General features: G+C 40.0%; 1 protein-coding gene across 1 annotated transcript in view; it reads right to left on the minus strand.

The window, feature by feature from the left end:
• Positions 1-9,861: 9,861 nt before the first annotated feature.
• Positions 9,862-18,976, minus strand: part of igdcc3 (immunoglobulin superfamily, DCC subclass, member 3) — a 48,060-nt gene continuing 38,945 nt past the window's right edge. The window contains exons 8-14 of the mRNA XM_041039869.1: positions 13,433-13,680; positions 12,183-12,347; positions 11,784-11,972; positions 11,146-11,250; positions 10,852-10,987; positions 10,489-10,699; positions 9,862-9,993 (exon numbers count right to left, since the gene is read on the minus strand). Of these exons, the coding sequence (XP_040895803.1) occupies positions 9,862-9,993; positions 10,489-10,699; positions 10,852-10,987; positions 11,146-11,250; positions 11,784-11,972; positions 12,183-12,347; positions 13,433-13,680 (1,186 nt within the window). The remainder of the gene's footprint in view (positions 9,994-10,488; positions 10,700-10,851; positions 10,988-11,145; positions 11,251-11,783; positions 11,973-12,182; positions 12,348-13,432; positions 13,681-18,976) is intronic.

The raw sequence follows: 18,976 nt of genomic DNA on the forward strand, positions 1-18,976 counted from the left end.
TGAGCCACTAAAAGGCGTGCGGTGTGAGAAGCCAGAAGACAGCTGCACCCCTCCTTCTCCTCCTCTGGGCTCTCTCTGGGAAACTGAGGTCCCCTTTCTCAGCTTGCTTTAAATACTGTGGGGTCAGAAGGAGCCGGGGCCCAGTTGAGGTGGTCCAGCCGGGGGTAGAGTTTCACTGCTTTACACGGTCAGTCTGGACTGTTGTGTATATGTGTGTGTGTGTGAGAGTGTGTGTCTGTGAGAGGAAGAGACAGGGGAGCTGCTGTGGAAAACTATTGTCTCTCTATTAAAACCACAAATGAAGAAACTCGCTGTAATGATCGCAAACATCATCCCTCTGCCATTACAATCTTCCACACAACACACACCTCTCATCCCACACACACACATATTTACACATCACAGTATGTAGACATACACTCATGGTCTGGCTGCAGTTGCTGTAAGAAAAGGAGAAACTTAACATCCATCTTAAGGTATGTGAGGAATAACAGTAAATCCAGTGACATAATACTAAAAAAAAAATCTAAAAATTTAATTTGATATTCACATAAATAAACATCTAAGGTTACAAAACAACTGCCTCAGGAAATATTTTTTCATCATCACACCTAAACAAAAAGAGATCTACAGCTGAAGAGATCTACAGCATTTCAGCAACCAAACCTTTAAAAGTTTAAACAGTAATAAAGTCTGTGCACACACACTGACAGACACAGACCAGCTTTGCTGCCCATCCATGGGTCAGCATTTAAAAATGTGAATGATATGAGAAGTACAGAGAAGTAAGGGAATTAGACTTTTTGTATTTTTGGCCATCTTTTCTATAAATTCTATAAAACACTACAGTTAATCGCTGAGATCTTAGATCTGAGTCTGGCCAAAAACCAAGCATTCAGACAGTCAAACAGGACAGTAGTTATACCAGATTATGTAAACCAATTAATGAGGTAAAAGTGAAAAAGTCAGTGCACCTGAAATGTTGGCCAGAAGCCCTCATTACACAGGCAAACTGTAAATACAATGGGTCAAAGTTGAACCAGGAGATAAGTGGTGATGATTGATAAATGATCTCAGATCCTTGGGGTAATAATTTAACCAAGAGCACAGTCTTAACTTTTAAGCTAACATGGATGAGTACTTTAGGTGCTCAGAAAAAATGGAAATTTTAACTCCTTTAATTCTGCCACAACTGAGCAAATTCCATCTGCTAAAGAATACTATGTGATCAAATCCAAAGCTCCAAAAAAGCCACTAAATGGATCTTGTAGTGAGATTGTTTTATCATTATCCTTCATTTTCCCAATAAGTCTGGCTAGCCCTGAAGTTTGATCTAAAACCTGCATTTGACTCCATTTGACTTGATGTTGCTGTATTCCAAGATTTCATCAATCAACTGAGTGCAATGCCAACATTATAAATAGGACTGATGACCAAAACTAAAACAATAAACTGGAATTATCCTTTGATGCCTTCACCAAAAGAGAGAGAGAGAGAGAGAGAGAGAGAGAGAGAGAGAGAGAGAGAGAGAGAGAGAGAGAGAGAGAGAGAGAGAGAGAGAGAGAAGCAGAACAGAGAGACAGGGGCAGCAGTTGATCCATATTGGACTCTCTGTCTTGAAGTTCAATCATGCATTGGGACTCACAGTGATTAGAAGTCCGGCACCAACCTTCATCGACCAGGAGCTCTGGGCCTTGTGCTCAATACTCTTTGTCTGGCCAGCAGGCCATGAGTTAATGTGCTGAACAGTGGAAAAGGACAGTAAAGTGGAGAGGAAGAGGAGAAGCCTACATCAGATTGATCTGCCATATCTCAGTGGACCACAGGAAGCAAGCAAGCAAACACACATCTATGCTGCAAATTATGTTTTTTTTTTTTTTTGATCCAGCAAGCTCACACACACACACACACACACACACACATACATACACACACACACACACACACACACACACACACACACACACACACACACAGAATAAAGACAGTTTCTGGATCAATTTTTACTAGAGCTAGTTTATTATCACTGTTATTGTTTTTTTTTTCTTCAATCAATGTTGCACAATGAACCCTAAAACAATACAAACCACAAAAAATGGTCTATTTTGCCTTTTTACACATATACATACACACATACAGTACCAACAGTATATGTGGATATGTATACAGATTTATAATTGCAACACCTTGGTCTTGAGAAAGTGTAGAAACATAACTTTGTGGAAACATACAGTAGTGATCCCTGACAATGCTCTGAGAACATATATTGAATTTAAATCATCTCATACTGACCTGAATTTAACTGTGGGTGAAACAGTGAAAGCAGACAGACACACAACAAGACAGACAGGCAGAAAAACAGACAGAAAGACAGATGTGTGATCATGGGCTGACTTTACAGATTTGTGCTCCCTTTATTCCCTAAAAAATCAATTAATTAAACATAGGTAACACTACAAATGAGGCTCAGTTTACACAACTGGCTATGCATATGGTTTTTGGTTTCGGGTTGGCAACACATTTGAACCCTGCAGTGATTTTTTAAAAAATGCATAGATTAAATAAAAGTTCTACTCATTTTTAATGTAGTCGGAGTAAAAGCAATTCCTTTGACAATGTAGTGAAAATAAAGTGGCTGAAAACTATTCCCTTCTCTTGCCCTTTGTTGCGGTCAGATATTCTACTGAGCAAAAACTGGAAAAGAAACTGAAATTATTTCAGTATAGAAGCAAATGTTTCTCTAAAACAAAAGAGCAAGTAAATAAAAATCATTTAGGAAAATGTATTTTTAATACAGTCTGATGGTGATTTTTTATTTTTTCTACAAACACATCGGGACTCAAATGCTGTGCTTATGAGGTTATATCCATAACAGGACTGTTGTCCTGATCATATTATCAGCTTCATACCAGGAACTGCAGTTATTTTATATATTTTTTTGAAGTATCATATTGTTAATATATTAGTTTGTGATTTGATGATTTTGATAGGGCTGTTTGGCTGTCAATCAAATCTGTCCTGATGAAGCATATCAGCTGAGTTTTTGATTGTTAAAACTATTAATAAATGTGTTTGTTTTTGCTGAACTTTGACTTTGTTTTCAGGAGCTTTAAATCCAGAAATGAAGATTAAACTTAACTATGTGGCCGAGTCTTAAGTTATGCAGTTGTAAATTAAAAAACACCAGGACTTCTACATAACAAATCCAACATTTCATCATCACCTCTTGCCACTGATATGAAGACAATGTTCAGTTTAAGCATATGTCTTCGAGTTTAAGCAAATGAGTAAAATTCTGGGCAACACTGGGCAAGAGCAGGTCAAATATTCTTTCACTAATGTGGTCTGATATGGCAACAATATACTGACATAATTTTCCCTTTAAGACTAAACAGCCTTTTGCCTGCAGCGCTGCAGGATTATAGCTTATACTGTGAATCACAAACATAAATGTGATGCTCTGTGCAGGAAGATTTTACTATGCATGTCTTTGTAAGCAGGCTTAAACAATGACGTTTACACTGAGTCTCTCTCACTGACTTTCATTTTTGATGCTAAGTTCAGGTGTTGGGGGTCAGTCACACCTGCAGAGCAGATTCTACACAGAAGCTCTTTTCTCATTCCAGTGGCCAAGATGACTGAATGGCTCAAGATTGATGACAACATCAATACAGAACAGGCATTCTCCTCGAGCAAAGGTGGTTTGTGAAGGAAAATGAAGACAACTTGTCACTTTAAAGGTAACAGGACTGACAGGATCTCACCCCGAGTCACTCACGTGAGCATGACTGGTGGGAACAGGATGAGGATGAGGTGATCATCAGGCATCAACGAGGGCAAGACAGATTTAGATTTGTCAGCGGAAAAGGTCACTCAACCTATTTTCATCAATACACACCATCAAAACAGATTGACTGACAATGTGAGACAGGACCATCAATAGCACCATATTGAGATCACAACATTATTTTTGCCATTATTTGGCTAAATATCACAGTGTTACCATCACAAGTCCAATAATGAGTAACAAACACTTTTCATTTCAGCTAAAATAACACGTTAGCTTTTCGTTTCTCATGCAGATCTACTGTAGGTTTTTCTGTGCCTACGACCTTTAAATACATTGGATTCAATCTGCTTTGCTTGACAGAGGTATATAAAATATAATACTGATCTCAAACATAAAAGTACAATTACATTAAATCACCATTTGACAAGAGTATAAATTACTTGGAAAATCTTTAAACTCAGCATTATTTGACATCTACAGTCATCAGGGTCTCAGAGCAGAACACCACAGAGATAAATGCATTGGAAATGTAATCAATTCACAATCATATCGGATCATTTGGTGCCACAATGATCAATACCACATAATGTAAAGGATATTTGAAGAAGAGGCTAGTGTCATCAGTGTTTGGACTTTTAAGGAAACCAGAGTCAGAATCTTTCAGGTCTCCTAAATGTCCTTGCCATTGTTACAGCATAGTACTTGCATCCCTAGTTAAGTGACACATTGTCAGTTTAGCCAATCTAAGCCTATCATGTCCTTCTAACTTGATCTGGCTACCTGTGTTCAGTTAATGCATATTAAGAGAGAGAACTGAGCCATTTACTGGCACCATAATCAATGCAAAACAAATCCTGCACATGCCCAGTCCAGGATGCCTTCTTTGTGACAAGATGAGGATACTATTATGTACTATTAAGTATTATGGAATTACAGAATGACGAATGACTATTTTCATTGCTAATTAATCTGCTAATTATTTTCTCAGCTGAAGCTGCAAACTCTCACAATTTAGAAGTTTGAACGAATTGAGTTTTGAATTTTGTTTTTGAAAAATGACTTGAAATTCATTTCTGACTAATTTTCTATCTATCAACCAATCAATTAAATGACATCATTTTGGAACTCAAATGAATTCGAATAAATCTAACACCAAATAGGGCTCCTAGTCCAGTAACAAAAGTTTTTAGTTATGAGATTTTAATAGCAAGAAGCATAGTTGATCACTTCTTTGGGAATCCAGAGAAACTTGTTAAAGGTTTATAGGCCTCACACTATTTTTCCACGGAAAGTGTAACCTAATGTTAATTTGTAATCACTGCATCCTTGTTTTCATCACGCTTGGGGACATAAGGAGGCTTCTCTGTGTTTCCAGGAGAGTGGCCAAAAAAGTGGCCAACTCTTTGTCTTACTGATTGAAATGACCAACAAAGAGGGCATCCCTCACAGCAAACCTGTCTGAACTGGGCAATAAACAGATTTTAAGGATGAAAATCATGTAAAGTCCAGAAGTACAGCCTGTTGATATACATTTAACACATGGATCAGAGAGTCCCTGAGCACACACTCTGGAGGCCGGCTAACTGAGAGGAGAAGAGTTTGGCGACAACACATCCCAAGGCTGCAAAATACATATGACCAAGGCCCCTTTTTTCCCACTAAGTGTGTCAATGAATGAATCATCTCATCCCTTCTGCTGACGGAGTTATAGCACCGGTCAGTCAGCAAGAACAGCTTTTAGGGCTCCATTAAATCACACAAGTTCAAATATTATACAGCAATACGACAACCTGACCTATCAAAGTCTAATCAAGTAAACATGATCGTCACTGCACCACATTCCCTGTGAATCAGGTTAAACAGTATGGCACTAAAACCTGTCACATCCACGGGTGAGATGTGGGCAATTTCCTGCAGGAGATTAACCCTAAATTACACAGAGAGACAGAGGAAGGAAGGAAGGAAGGAAGGAAGGAAGAAAGGAAGGAAGGAAGGAAGGAAGAGGAAGAAAAGCACACCAATTGTTTCCCCAGTGCAATTACTCTCAACAGAAGTAAAAACACTGATTAAGGCTGCAGCAGCCCTCGAGAGAAAATATCATACTGGTAGTTTATAAATATACAAGCAGGAGACATTTAGGTCGGGCATTTGTTCTGCTATTTTGACAAGTACCATTATTGTTTTTCCAACACTTGTAACATGGTATTAACACCAAAGTGTACAATTAAATACAAGAAATGGATGCAAGGAGAAAATCTGCAGACAAATAAGCATAAGCAAATAACTTTAAAAGGCATAAGATTACAGTACCTAAGATGATCACTAAAAAGGAAACTGTGTATAACTCTGGTTTGCATAACAAATTCAAATGGCAGGTGATTCACTGCTGTGGTGACACGTACAACTCCCATGTGGAATGTGGTAGATGATCAGAAGATATGATACTGTATATAGGGCCAAAATAATCGAAACGCACATTTAGAAAAAAAACTTTTTCCAATTTCATATACATAGAAACCTATGCTGCATTCATGCAATGTCAGCAGAATGGGGAAAAAATAGAAAAACACCTGATATTCCAACTTAGAAAGACAAATCAATAAACCAATCATGGAACTGTGCATGTTTTGAAGTTGTAGGTGCCAACCACTTTTCACAGATAAACTTTCCACAGAGCATATAAAGTCAAACACCAGTGAAAAAATTAAAAGCTTCTGATGTGAAAAAATAAACAATATAAAAAAAAATCTGATGAAAACCACTCACACCAACTAGAAACTAAGCATGAGGATGATTCGTTTTAATAGTTAGTGCATGAGATAAAGGTCCTAAAAAGTTCTCCCTCCATTTGTATGTCTGTGTCCCTTTCTATTTCTTTTTTTTGTCTGTCCAGCATGTTTTGACAATAGCAATATATATGTAATATATATGTACATTTATATGTGTGTGTATTCCTGTACTCCATTGTTCGTACTCTGTGTGTTTCCTTCATCAAGACCTGAGAGAAAGGCCAAAAACGGGGTTTGAGGTAGGTTAATCATAATGCATCAGAGCGAGTCCTGTACAGTATGTGACAACACGGAGCAGAGAGCTGGAGAGAGAAGCCCTGCAATTGCTTAGCCACCCAACGATCATCTATCTCCCTCAGCCAGCTCTCCATCTGTGGTCGTCGGCATTCAGCGTTGTTATCAACATGGTATTCCTGAAGTGCTTTAACAAGTCAGTGTTGACAGGAGGGAGAAGGCTGAGCAGCAATTGTGGTTTTGGGAAGAGAGTAACGATAGACAAGCATGATCAGCAACTATCATGACTCCTGGGCACCAGAAGTGTAAAAGGCTCCTAACTTTGTTTAAAAAGGAGGCAGATAACGTGACATGAAAAAAAAAATCACTAAGAACATTGCAGCAACAAATATGCAGAAAAAGTTTAGAGATACACTGCGGTCGATTTTAAATTAAAGAAATAATTCCAAAATTTTGGGAAATAGCTTATTTGTGTTCTTTTTGAGAGATCAATACCACTGTCATTTCTGTGTTGTTGAAAGAACAGTTTAATATTTTGGGAAATAGGTTTATTCGCTTTCTGGTTTGAAGTTCAATGTGATGACTGACACCACTCTCATGTCTGTTTGTTAAATATCTCTGAATAGCAGGCAAACAGCTGAGACTGCAGGAAGTCACTGCAAGCAAACTGTAATTTTTATACTTCAGCTTTTGTTCTGCCTAAACAAATAAGATGTAATGTGTTAATTAGTGAACTTCAGAGGTGTATTAGGTGGATTTTATTACTGTTATCCCTGTTTCCAGTCTATGCTGAGCTAACCATCTGCTGGCTCTAGCTTCATATTTTCTATACAGTCATGAGAGTGGGATCAATTTTCTAAACAAGCGTTCCATCGTAAAGAAAATTAACGCATTTCCCAAAATATCAATCTATTCCTTTAAGTATGAAGCTAGATCTCGAAGGCAGTCAGCTTAGTTCTGCATAAAGACAGGGTAAGACATCTTTTCTGGCTCAGTCCAAAGTTAAAAAAATGTGCCTACGAGCACCTCTAAAGCTGAGGAATTAACATGTTACGTCTCATTTGTTTAATCTGTACAGAAACAGTAATGTAAATATGACAATTTGGGATCTTAGGTGTTATATTATTTAAGTTACGTACTGTACTGCACATGCTAAGCTAGGCTAACTGCCAGACGGCTGTAGCTTCATGATTAAGAAAGGGACACAAGAGTGGTATCATCTAACATCCAACATCAATAAGCGTATTTCAGAAAATGTCAAACTATTCCTTGAAGTCATTACACAGACAACAGTAGAATAATGTTTTGGGACATTTTGGTAAGACTTGTGCTTAATTTTCTTCTTCTTCTTTTTTTTTTACATCATATGTAATATGTATGAAAACATTCATTCAGTCAATAAAATATCTGCACACAAAAAGACACAATTACACAAGCACACAGCTAATTTTAAACACATATCTGATGTCTGTATATTATGTTATTTCGTCCAATTGAACATATTGTGTCACATCTCAGTCAGCAGTTAATAGTCCAGAAAATATCATTAGCAATGCAGTGTATCTCTAATGGTCTTTTCATTCAACTGAAGCAACTACATTTGTTTAAAAAAAATGACCTTAAAAAAATCTTACTATGGAACAACATAATTCATACATATTCCTAACATACTGTTATTCATACAACAGTGTTATCAGTCTGTCAAATTGAGGTACTGACATTGTATCTACAAACACCATATCCATCAACAGAGGGAAGCTGGGATTTCACAGAAGGGGGGGCAAAAGGGTTTTTCATTATGCAATAAACAGACAAACAACAACAACAGCGACAACATTAACATTGTTATCTTGAGGTAGAACATTAACTTCAGCATTTGGAAGTGCTTTATGTTGGATACTCATTTTTTTTTTTTTTTTTTTTTTTTTTTTTTCGTTTTGCTTCAACAAGCAAGAGAAGAATGAAAATTCTTGACATCTGAGGTAGTGCGGCACCTGATCTTGTAACTTTCAAACCAATCAGTTCCTCCGCATGTAAAGTAATTGTGAGCACAAGGGAAGGTAAAGTCCCTAAAAGCTTCCCGCAACACATTCATTCCGGCTGAGGTAGGTTTTTGTTGAATCGTAAGGTTCACACAGCCAAGTCTAGTGCCTGTATGAAGGCCGAGAACTCATAAAAAAAGTGTTGATGTCACTGAAACAAAGTCCTGAGTCAGAATATACTGAATCCCTGGAAGAAGGCTGAGGTCTTCTGTGAGCGAGAAGGTGGAATCATTGGTAGGTGAGAGCAGGCAACAGGAGTCTTTGACATCCACAGAAAAGCAGAGATAAGATCAATAACTTATAACCACTTTGACATATAGGTGATAAAGATATATATGCATTTATATATATATAAACTTAAAAATAAAATCATTATTATAACAAGGACATTCTGTGGCTTCTATTCTGTGCTGCCCATCACCAGAAAATTAACATACAACTATGGCTGTCACTTCGAGTTGGAATTTCAAACATTTGTTTTAACGTGGGAAAAAATTAAACATTCAACCTGTAATTAACTGTTCAAATTCAAAATTTTAGTCTATAAGCGTAACAGGGTGTTTGAAGTAGTTCGTCTTGTGGTTCAGCCGAAGGCTTGATGTACTGCTTCCCTGCTGGCCTATCAATAAAATAAGCTATTCAATAAGAAATATGGGTTAAATTTGGATTAGTTTGAATGAATTATGTGTTTGAATTTATTCAAACTTGACTTTTTGTGTGACAGCCCTACAAACAACCAAACTGTAAAAATAAGGAACATCTAACTGGCCTGCCTAGCTAGAAACAGCCATCCATCAGAAGAGAACTCTCCAAAAAAAGGCCAAAAGCATTCCAATATACAGTCCTAGATCCTCTAGAACTTCTTAACTTACAAAAAAAAAAAAAAAAAAAAATCTTTGCACAAAAGGAAAAACTACTTTGAAAGGAAACACTTGTCAACCTGAGTGAGAGAAGAGTCTAAGTGGACACTGTGGACAGTGTCATGTGAATTTGCCTTCATACATGATTAGCCTTGGTCCTGCTGACCTGCTCCTACTGCAGGAGGCTCTTGGAACTGGGTCTCCATGTCCCGCTCCACCCTGAACTCGTCCAGCGGTATCGTAGACAGCTGGGTGTCGTTCAGCATGTAGGAGTCGGACTGAAAACAATTGAACAATTGAAAATAGCTGTGGCTTTTGTTTGTTCTCACAGATATCAGAACATGGTGACAGTGGTAAACATACAGTGGATCCAACAGGGCAAGAAACAAGATGATCATAACTTCCAAAAAAGCTGAACCAGATTAGCTACTGAGTTATTTGAAGTGAGCTCATCTGTCATGTTGTTAATTAAATTCTCAACAGGAAAATCGTGAGTGTACCACAGCAAGGACAGTAGGTCAAATATAAACCAGGAAATTGGTCTGTAAGCTGTGACTGATGTTTTTATCCGGCAGCTGGCATTAAAATCTTCCCTCCACCAACAGAAAGGATGGCCGGAACAATAAAAATATAACCTAAATTGCAACAATCTGTATTCTTCTTTCTTTCTTTCTTTTCTTTGCTTGTGTAAAAAATGTGTCACATGTAACAGTGACTGGATTAAAAAAGGCTTTCATTTATCTTGAACCAGTGCTCTCTCTATCAGGACTCACCATGCATGTGTCTTGTGTGATGGGTTGACTGAAAAGTCTCTCGAGCTCGTTGCTGTCGACCACTTTATTCCCCGCTGCGCTGCCATTGACCTCCATCTCTCTCCTGGCAGCCCCGTTCAGCCCAGAGGCCCCCTGGGAAGAGGACGAGGATTCGAGCACTGCGCTGTGCCCCGCCTGGGGGGTGGCCTGAACAGTCTTACACATCATTAACCTGGGGATTACACCAACAGGCACACATAAAGCGATTGTCAGCTGCATACTCATGACAGACCAGCGCTGACCCTTGACAACAATTATTGGTAAGTGATTTCCATTGGTTCCACTTGTTGCTGATAGTGATTTATACATCATGTTTGTACTGACCTGCCACGGTAGCTGAAGACGAGGAAGAGCACACAGAAGATGATGCAGGTGAGTCCGATGTGAATGCCGATTATAATGCCTGTTGTGGATGTTTTACTATGTTCATCTTTGACACAGTCACACGGAGTGTCCAGTACTGAGGAGATACAGAACACATCACAGTCAAATCACTGCCAAAGTTTGTATAAACCAGGTTATATCATGAAGTGTGCATGGATTGTAGAGTAGATTGTATCGTGGACTGTCTGCTTGAGGCATGAGCAGTCAAGCTGACTTTGCTAAAACGAAAATCACCAGATTTCTCCACTGCCTCCTGAAGTGAAACAAATCGAACGGTGGCATTGCCATCTCCGTGTTGGTTGTACGCAAGCAGCTTTATCTCATACACCAGCGCAGGATCTGTATGATACAAAAGACAGAAAGAGATTTCCCAGATAATGAATAAAGAACAGGCTTAAAAAAACAGAAAAAGAAAACATGGGTCAGTATTTATAAAGCATCTAAGCAGGGAATCAATGCTGACCAGGCAAAATTTGTCCAAGTGAGGCATATTTTGTTTCTGCTTACAGCCTGAGGAAAAACTACATTTTATCAGCTTTTTTAACCCTTGGATAGTTCACCTATTTCTGTCCATATTTACTCTAGGAAAGTAACCATTTCCCTTGCTGAAACAAACTGTAAGAAACTCCAGAAATAACTCTTTTCCTTCTCTGAGGTAGGAGTGAATATTAATCCTAGATTAATATTCAGCACAGTTCCAAGGTCTGAGATCTGAGATGCTTGTTTATGGGCCCAGATCCCAGCATCAAATATGGCTTCTTTAATAAAGACACTGATGATTGAGACTGTAGAAACAGTCAATTCAAAACAACAACAACAACAAATGTTTGCAATAACACAATAAATTGTAGTCCTAAGAAAGTACATCTCACCCAGCTGAGTGATGTTGTACTGGGTGACGTTGCGCGGGAAAATGATGGGACCAGTGAACAGCGGTGTGTGGGCTCTTCTGTAATACAGTCTGAAGCCTTGATGTTGGCCCATCTTGGAGGACAGCTCCCACGTTGCTTGGACAATGCTGCTGTTCACCACCTTGGTGTAGAGGGAAGGAGGCGCTGGCACTGCAACACAACACAGACTGTAAACCAAAGTGGTACAACAACATGATAGTAGCAGCAGCACCTGACAGTTAACGGGAACATGTTTGTCACGCTTGAGTGCGAATTATCACAATAATGCCAACGTTCTGATAGGCATCATGTTACACAAACAGCATGTTTGTTATTGGTCAAAGATATGCCCTGTGGGTGAGCGTTCTGCTTCCAACTCACCCTCCCCATGGGTGCTCTCAGTGACACTGTCTGATGGTTTGCTGGCCCCGTGGGATGTGTATGCCTTGACGTAGAAGGTGTAACTTGTGGAGGGCTCCAGGTCCCTGATGATCTGCTGCAGTGTCACCTTACTGACAGCCTCCTCGTACTCCATCTCCACTGGGTCTGAAGCAGGAAGATGGAGGAGGAGATCCCATAACAGAAAGAAGAGGTGAGGGTTGAAAAGGGTGAGAGAAGGAAGACAAAAATGGGAAGAAAAACAGGGAAGGAGGAGGAGCAGGCATTAAAGCAATGGAAAATAAGATCAAGAGAAGAAACAATAAATACAATCTGTTTATGTCATCAATTTATGGTTATTGCCCATTTCACTGGTGTTATGAGAGGAGCTCTGTTAGGTAATAGCTAATCTAGTTTGGCCCTGGGAGCCCGAATGATGATGGTTGGGTGAATTGCAGAGGTGGAGTAAAGAGACAGAAGGGGCAAAAGCGGGAGTTACAGAGGAGGTGTTAAAGCATTTTATTGCTCTTAATTCAAAGACATCCAGCCATAACCACTATCTACCTCCAGCCCTCAACCAATTGGGCTATGCAGTCTTGGAAGGGTAATTACAGCAGAGCCTATTGGTTGGCCCCCGGGGCCCTTAATTATCCAACCGATAGAATGACTGAGGAAAACAGCAGCTGGTGCTATAAGACTCTCTCTCACACACACACACACACACACACACACACACACACACACACTTACCCAAAGCCCACACTGCATGCGCATAAACAAGCACATGTACGTGTTCATGTATGAACACACACAGGGAGTATCAGACCAACAGTCCACACATATGGATCCCAAAGCAAAAAAAAAATAAAAATTTTTTGTCAGCCTTATTCATTCTTTAATGGGAGTTGAGTGGAGTATAGGGACTTGTACTGCAGCACTGAACATATGTGTAGTTGTTTGTTGGGAAGGATATATTTTCAGTTCTTGTTGACATCTACTTCTGGTTTCTACGGAGTTTAAATGGAAGTAGCTTTGTCAGACAAAGGTTCACATGGTTTTTCTGGCTCATTCTCATTCTGTAATGATCATCAAGGTTTTATTTGCCTCTATTTAGCCTCTCCTCATCTCATGCAATATAGGCTTTGACATTGATTTCATGTGACCATGCTTTATTTATTATTCACTTTAGAGCTTTATTTCAACTTATTTTCATGTAATACGTTGCACTTTCTGTGTCTTCAGTGCAGCCTCACCTGAGCTCCTGCGGATGTGGAGGACATAACCGATGATGTCTCGAGTGTTCTGATCGGGCTCCCTCCAGGACACCTGGATGGTGGTAGGTGAGAGAGCCTCGGCCTGCACGTGGGTTGGCACACCAGGCAGTCCATCAGCCCAGAGCACCGTGAGGCGGGCACTGGCTTGTGTGGACCCAGCGCTGTTCTCAGCGATGCACTGGTAGATAGCTTCATCATCCTGGCTAATGCTATAGATCGTCAGTGTGCTGTGAGAGTGGAAGGGGAGAAAAGGTAGAACAGGGTAGAAAGAAATTGAAAAAGAAAATGGAGAAGTTTAGTTTCTTTGACACCCAAGTGGAACATAAGAGTTGATTGTGCAGTATGTTAAAAATTAAAGTAAAATGGACCAAAGTAGTAAAAAATACTGATTTTGTCATAATGTTACATCCCTGTTACACAGTTAAATAATTTTTTTTTCATTTGTAAAGTAAGTTGTGACAGCAGCCTTCTGGTATTGTGAAAGTTTTTTCCTTTACTAAAAATATGACATTTCCCAGAAGTAACATGCGTGTACATGAATATATATACTTCCTGTAGCTTCTTCATACCTCAGGTAGGGACTGCACACAGCAAGGAAGATGAATGTGACAATATGCCAGGACCATAAGGTGCCGTGTTCAACTGTGTGTGTGTTTGCGTGAGTGTAAGAAACACACTACAAACTACAGACAGCGGCAGCACATATTGAAGATCCTCACTCATGCAAAGCACATTCTTTCAAACTGATTCGTCTTCTACTGGAACTCCCATTGGGGTAGATAAATCTGTTTCAAAAAAATGTAATTTGCCTACATCAGTAAAACCTTTCATCTGTCCATGCACACATATGTACTCACATACCTATGCACACACACCACCTCCCACACACAGTAAATCCTTTTTCTCAGTGCCTTCACTCTATATTCTCTTTGTTCCAGCCATCGCTCCTCTCTCTCATACCTCCACCATTCTGTTTTGTCCCCATCTTTCAATCTCTGCTTCTTTTTCCTCCCTCCCACCTGGCCTGTCTTCAGTTATAGAAGAAATATAAGTGGAGTATTGTGTGTGTATGCCTTGTGTGTGCACGTTGAGTAGGTGTTATTAGGTGAGAATACATAATCCACTCCTCTCATTGCATTTTTCCTGAGGCAAAAGGAAAAATAAAACATTTAACATACTATGGAAATGAGGCCCTGTGGCACAAAACATTTCTTCATGTCATTTTCATGCCAAGGCCATTTCTGCTGTATTTAAGGTGAAATGTGTGCTGGGGGAAACTGAGAACACACAAAAAATGTATACCTTGGGAATAAGGAAGTGCTTGAGTGGTAGCTTTGTCCATTTTCTCGACATCAAGATAGTGTAGTCCTCGGTCATGGTATTTTAAGAGATTTAAAGTGTTTTTCACGTAAAGGGAAGAAAACCTTCTGGCTTCTGACTCTCGTGCTGTGCTTTAAGTTGAAACAGCAGAATCGAATGCCACAGGAGTTCAAGATATCCTGCAGCATCCCGCTAATCTGTCACCTACAGTTTGTAAGAACCTGTACAGCAGGCTGTCATCTTTCTTTGACAGACAGGTTGGATCCTCAGTGTATTAAATCAGAATTTATTAAGAAATGCCAGGACAATCCCATGAGGAAAAGCATGCAATTTACTGAAAGAACAACATGTCAGCCTTGTGTGGTGTACGTGGTGTGTCACTGGACACCTTCTGGACCTGTGAAATGGGACATGAGGAAAGTGGCATTTCAGCTCTCGACAGACAGCGCTGACCTCGTACCAGCCTCAGCAAGGTTTGTAAGGATGGATTTGTAAGGACAGGGGAGTGCTCTTCTGGGTCAGCTGGCAGGACGAAGGAGTGAATCATTCCATTTCCTTTTCAAAATTGATGTGCTGGGATACAATTACTGTACGTCTCTAAAGTGGGTCAGAATAGGCTGCGAGGTGGAAGAGTCATTATTCTGTCGGGTCTACCAGGTGGATTCAATATGGATAATTATCAGGTCAAAGAGGCCCTCTGTATTTTACCCTCTCTAAGTCAATCTCACCTCTGACCCCTGAGGTGGCAGCAGTCGCCAGCCCTCAGCTCGCTACTCAACCATCACATTTCTGACAGCCTTTCATATCAGCAATAGATGGAGTGTTTGTAGACAGGCAGCCTGACCAGACGCAGCAAAGAGGCCCCCGGGGACACACTACCCGATGCCACCGGACCTGGATGGGCCTTGAGGGAAAGGTTGGGAAATTTCACAAGATGGTGCTTCTTTCAGAAGTTAGAGCAGCGTCCAGCCACATGCAGACACATTCATCTGCACGTGCATGAACTCACACACATACAGTATAAATGCCAAGCCACGTACGCACACTGTTGCTGCTGATGTGTCACTTATGAAATTCCACACCTGCTGTCAAAGCTTCCTTTCCAACTTACAGGATGAAGCGGTGAAGTGGTTTTAACATTAAGAGTATAAATGTGCTTAATGTGCTAAATCTGCTTGTATTCTGTACTAATTCATGCATATTTGCTCTGTATTTTTTGGCAAATGATCACAGCTTATTAATGACGGCAGCATTTAAGGGTTTTTTTCTTAAATTTCGAGGGGAAAAGCATTTAATTCTTTTTGGCTATGACTTAATTTAAAGTTGTAGACTGTAAGATTGTGTGTTTTGGTTTCACTTTAGCCTCATCTTAAAAATATACTTTTGTAAATCATTTGGAAAAAGTGGAGAAAAGTGCCTCTGTTTGAAGTAGGTGTTAGCCTTCTTTTCTCTGTTGCTGCAGCTGGAAATGTAAACCACATTCCTTTCTGTACCAGGATATTTCTCAGGAAAGATCTGATGGATTCCGCAAACTTAGAACTGATTTAAGCTGAATCTCAGTTGTGTTGAATTTGTCAAGATAATGAGAGGAACAAAACTACATTTACATAAGAAAATACTTTGGATTGTCAAGAAATAATAGTTTTATTAGATGACTTTGCCAAGTTCAATACTATTAATAAAAGTCTTTGTCTGGACCACTTTCTTATTTCTATAGGTCAGAGATTAATGTGCAAAATTCTCAGTCAAGAAGATTACACAATGACATGTCATTTAGGGAACCTCTCTTTTTTTATGAGATAGCTTGGACTAAAGTTTTAAAATAGATCGATCTTCATTAATACGCAATAGCAGAGCAGTGGCACCAAAGATTCACACAATGTGTGAGGAAAGAAAGAGGATATAAAGTGAGACTGAGTGAGACTTTGGGAGGTATATGGCCTGAATTTGGGCTGTTTGCTTGTCCTGCATGAGCTCCAAAGCTGAGCTGTCCTGCGCTGACAGGTTGACACCATCATTTACTCATCAGTTCAAGGTCATTTCACAGATTGATGGATAAGGCCGTGGGCCAGGGGAGTGGTTGACAGTGGGGCCTTGGGCCTGTTGTTCAGCTGCTGAGGCTGTGTTTACTCTCCGTTGTCTCTGAGCAGCACCCCATCAAAAGCCAGCATGGCCATTCTGGATCCGGCAAGAGGGAAAGGGGGAAAAAAATAAGGGGACAAAGAGAGAACAGGAGGAAGAGGTGGGGGAGGGGGAGGGGAGGAGTGATGAGCTGTCTGTGGCCTGAGAGGAGGGAAGGGCCCAGGGATATGACTGATTACAGGCGGGGTCAGAGTTCAAGGCCAATGCCCAGGCCCCAGGTCTCTGTAATGGGGGCAGGAAGGGGGATATGGGGCACTGAGAGGGGCCGCAAACAAGAAAGGCAGGTCTTGCTGAAAGACAGCAGAAAAAAAAACGTAATAAGAAGAAAAGAAAAAAAGACCCTTTGAAAGGATTTTGCAACGAAATGTCCAGGCTTGTGCGGGAGCCTGTTCCTTCAGATGTTGGCCATTAATTATGAAAGACACCACAACGCTCACATGTGAAACATATTTTTTTCTTTACTATATACATTAAACTTTTTACACACAAATGTAAAGAGATCCTGAGTTTTCTAAATTATTCAGAGGAGGAGCAAACTTCACGTGTACCTATTCATCACAAGGCAGAATTTAATTTTTGTCATCATCAGCTACATTATCACTTTTAAAAGAAAACAGGCTGGCTTTCAACCTCATGCTTATTACTCTGTCTAATGTGCGATCACAGCTTGTATGTCTTGGATGATTACACGCCCCGGCTTTAGAGACTTAAGAGTGAGGCGAGTCCTTATACATAATTAGCAACAGCTCTCACACGGGCTTCAAATAGCCGCGATAGCATGTTTTACTGGAGCCTGGTCAGCAAAGGCCGATAATGAATGGGGTAGCAATAGTGCTCGCAACATGTGTGTGTGTTTGAGTCTGAGCATGTGTGCAGGTGTGTGTGCATCAAGATCTGTTGAGATGTTACACAGAGAGCAAACACACAGCTTCACCCTGAGCAACAGTCAGCTCTTCTCTGACATCATCGCATCTTATACGGCGTTTCACACAGCTCTGTCTCCTCCCTGTGTGTGAAGTGTGCGTGGGGATGAGGAGTTAAGGGCAGCATGTTTGCGAATTTTCATGTTTGATTATGCGTGTGCACAAAATGAATGATGGCAGGCACCACAGGGCTATTTGTGCACATACGGGCTCACTTGTGTTTTGATTAATGTGTGTGCATGCGTGTGTGTGAATGAAATGTACAATCGATTCCTCTTCCTTCCCTTGTCCGATTTGCTCTTGAAGGTCAGCGTCATGAGAGATGGCTAAGGGGAGAAACCTCTGCTTGTGTATATTTTTACACACAATACACAAACACACACACACACATTAATTAAAATCTCTCTGCTACGTCTGTTGCGCTCACCGGACGTCCAAGCGTGTGTATATGTACACATGTATGTAGTATGTATGTAAGAACAGAATCATTATGCTGCCTGGAGCTGTTGAATATCATTTACATACCATTACTTTTGTTTTGGCTTGGTTCAGGAGGTAAATTGTGCCCCATGCCATTTCATTTTCCTTCCTTTCAGTTCTTCCCCTGAACTAGAAACTACACCTTGCTGTGAACTTTGCAACTTGGTTTTCTGTAAAAAAAAAAATCAGTATTCTTCTAAAATTTATGGGGTGGTTACAGCTTGGTGGGAAAGCATGTTGGCCTCTAATCATAGGGGTTGGTGCTTGTAACCCCAAACCTCTCCTGTGTACAGTAATGCAATGAACACTTGGACAAAAGTGGCTACTTTGCCAACATAATCTAATGTAACTAATTAATAGTAAGATTTGAAATTTTTAGGAAATGCATTTCCACCAGATTGTTTTTTTTTTTTTATCAACAGAATGAGGGAAATGCTGAAGGAGCTGTTCGCTAGAAAATGACACTGATACTGGCTTTGCAAATAAGAATATTCGCTTTCAGTTTCACTCTGATGCTTTGATGATCACAAACTAAATATATGGTTTGATTTTGGTTAAAACTTGTCAATTTAGGCTTAGGGGCACTGTCATGTCAATTTTAAGTTCTTTGCTGACAATTAACTGACTGATTAAAAAAAAAAACTAATTTGCAGTTTAA

This window comes from Toxotes jaculatrix, chromosome 1 (genome assembly GCF_017976425.1).
Source record: "Toxotes jaculatrix isolate fToxJac2 chromosome 1, fToxJac2.pri, whole genome shotgun sequence".
Taxonomy (NCBI): Eukaryota; Metazoa; Chordata; class Actinopteri; family Toxotidae; genus Toxotes; species Toxotes jaculatrix.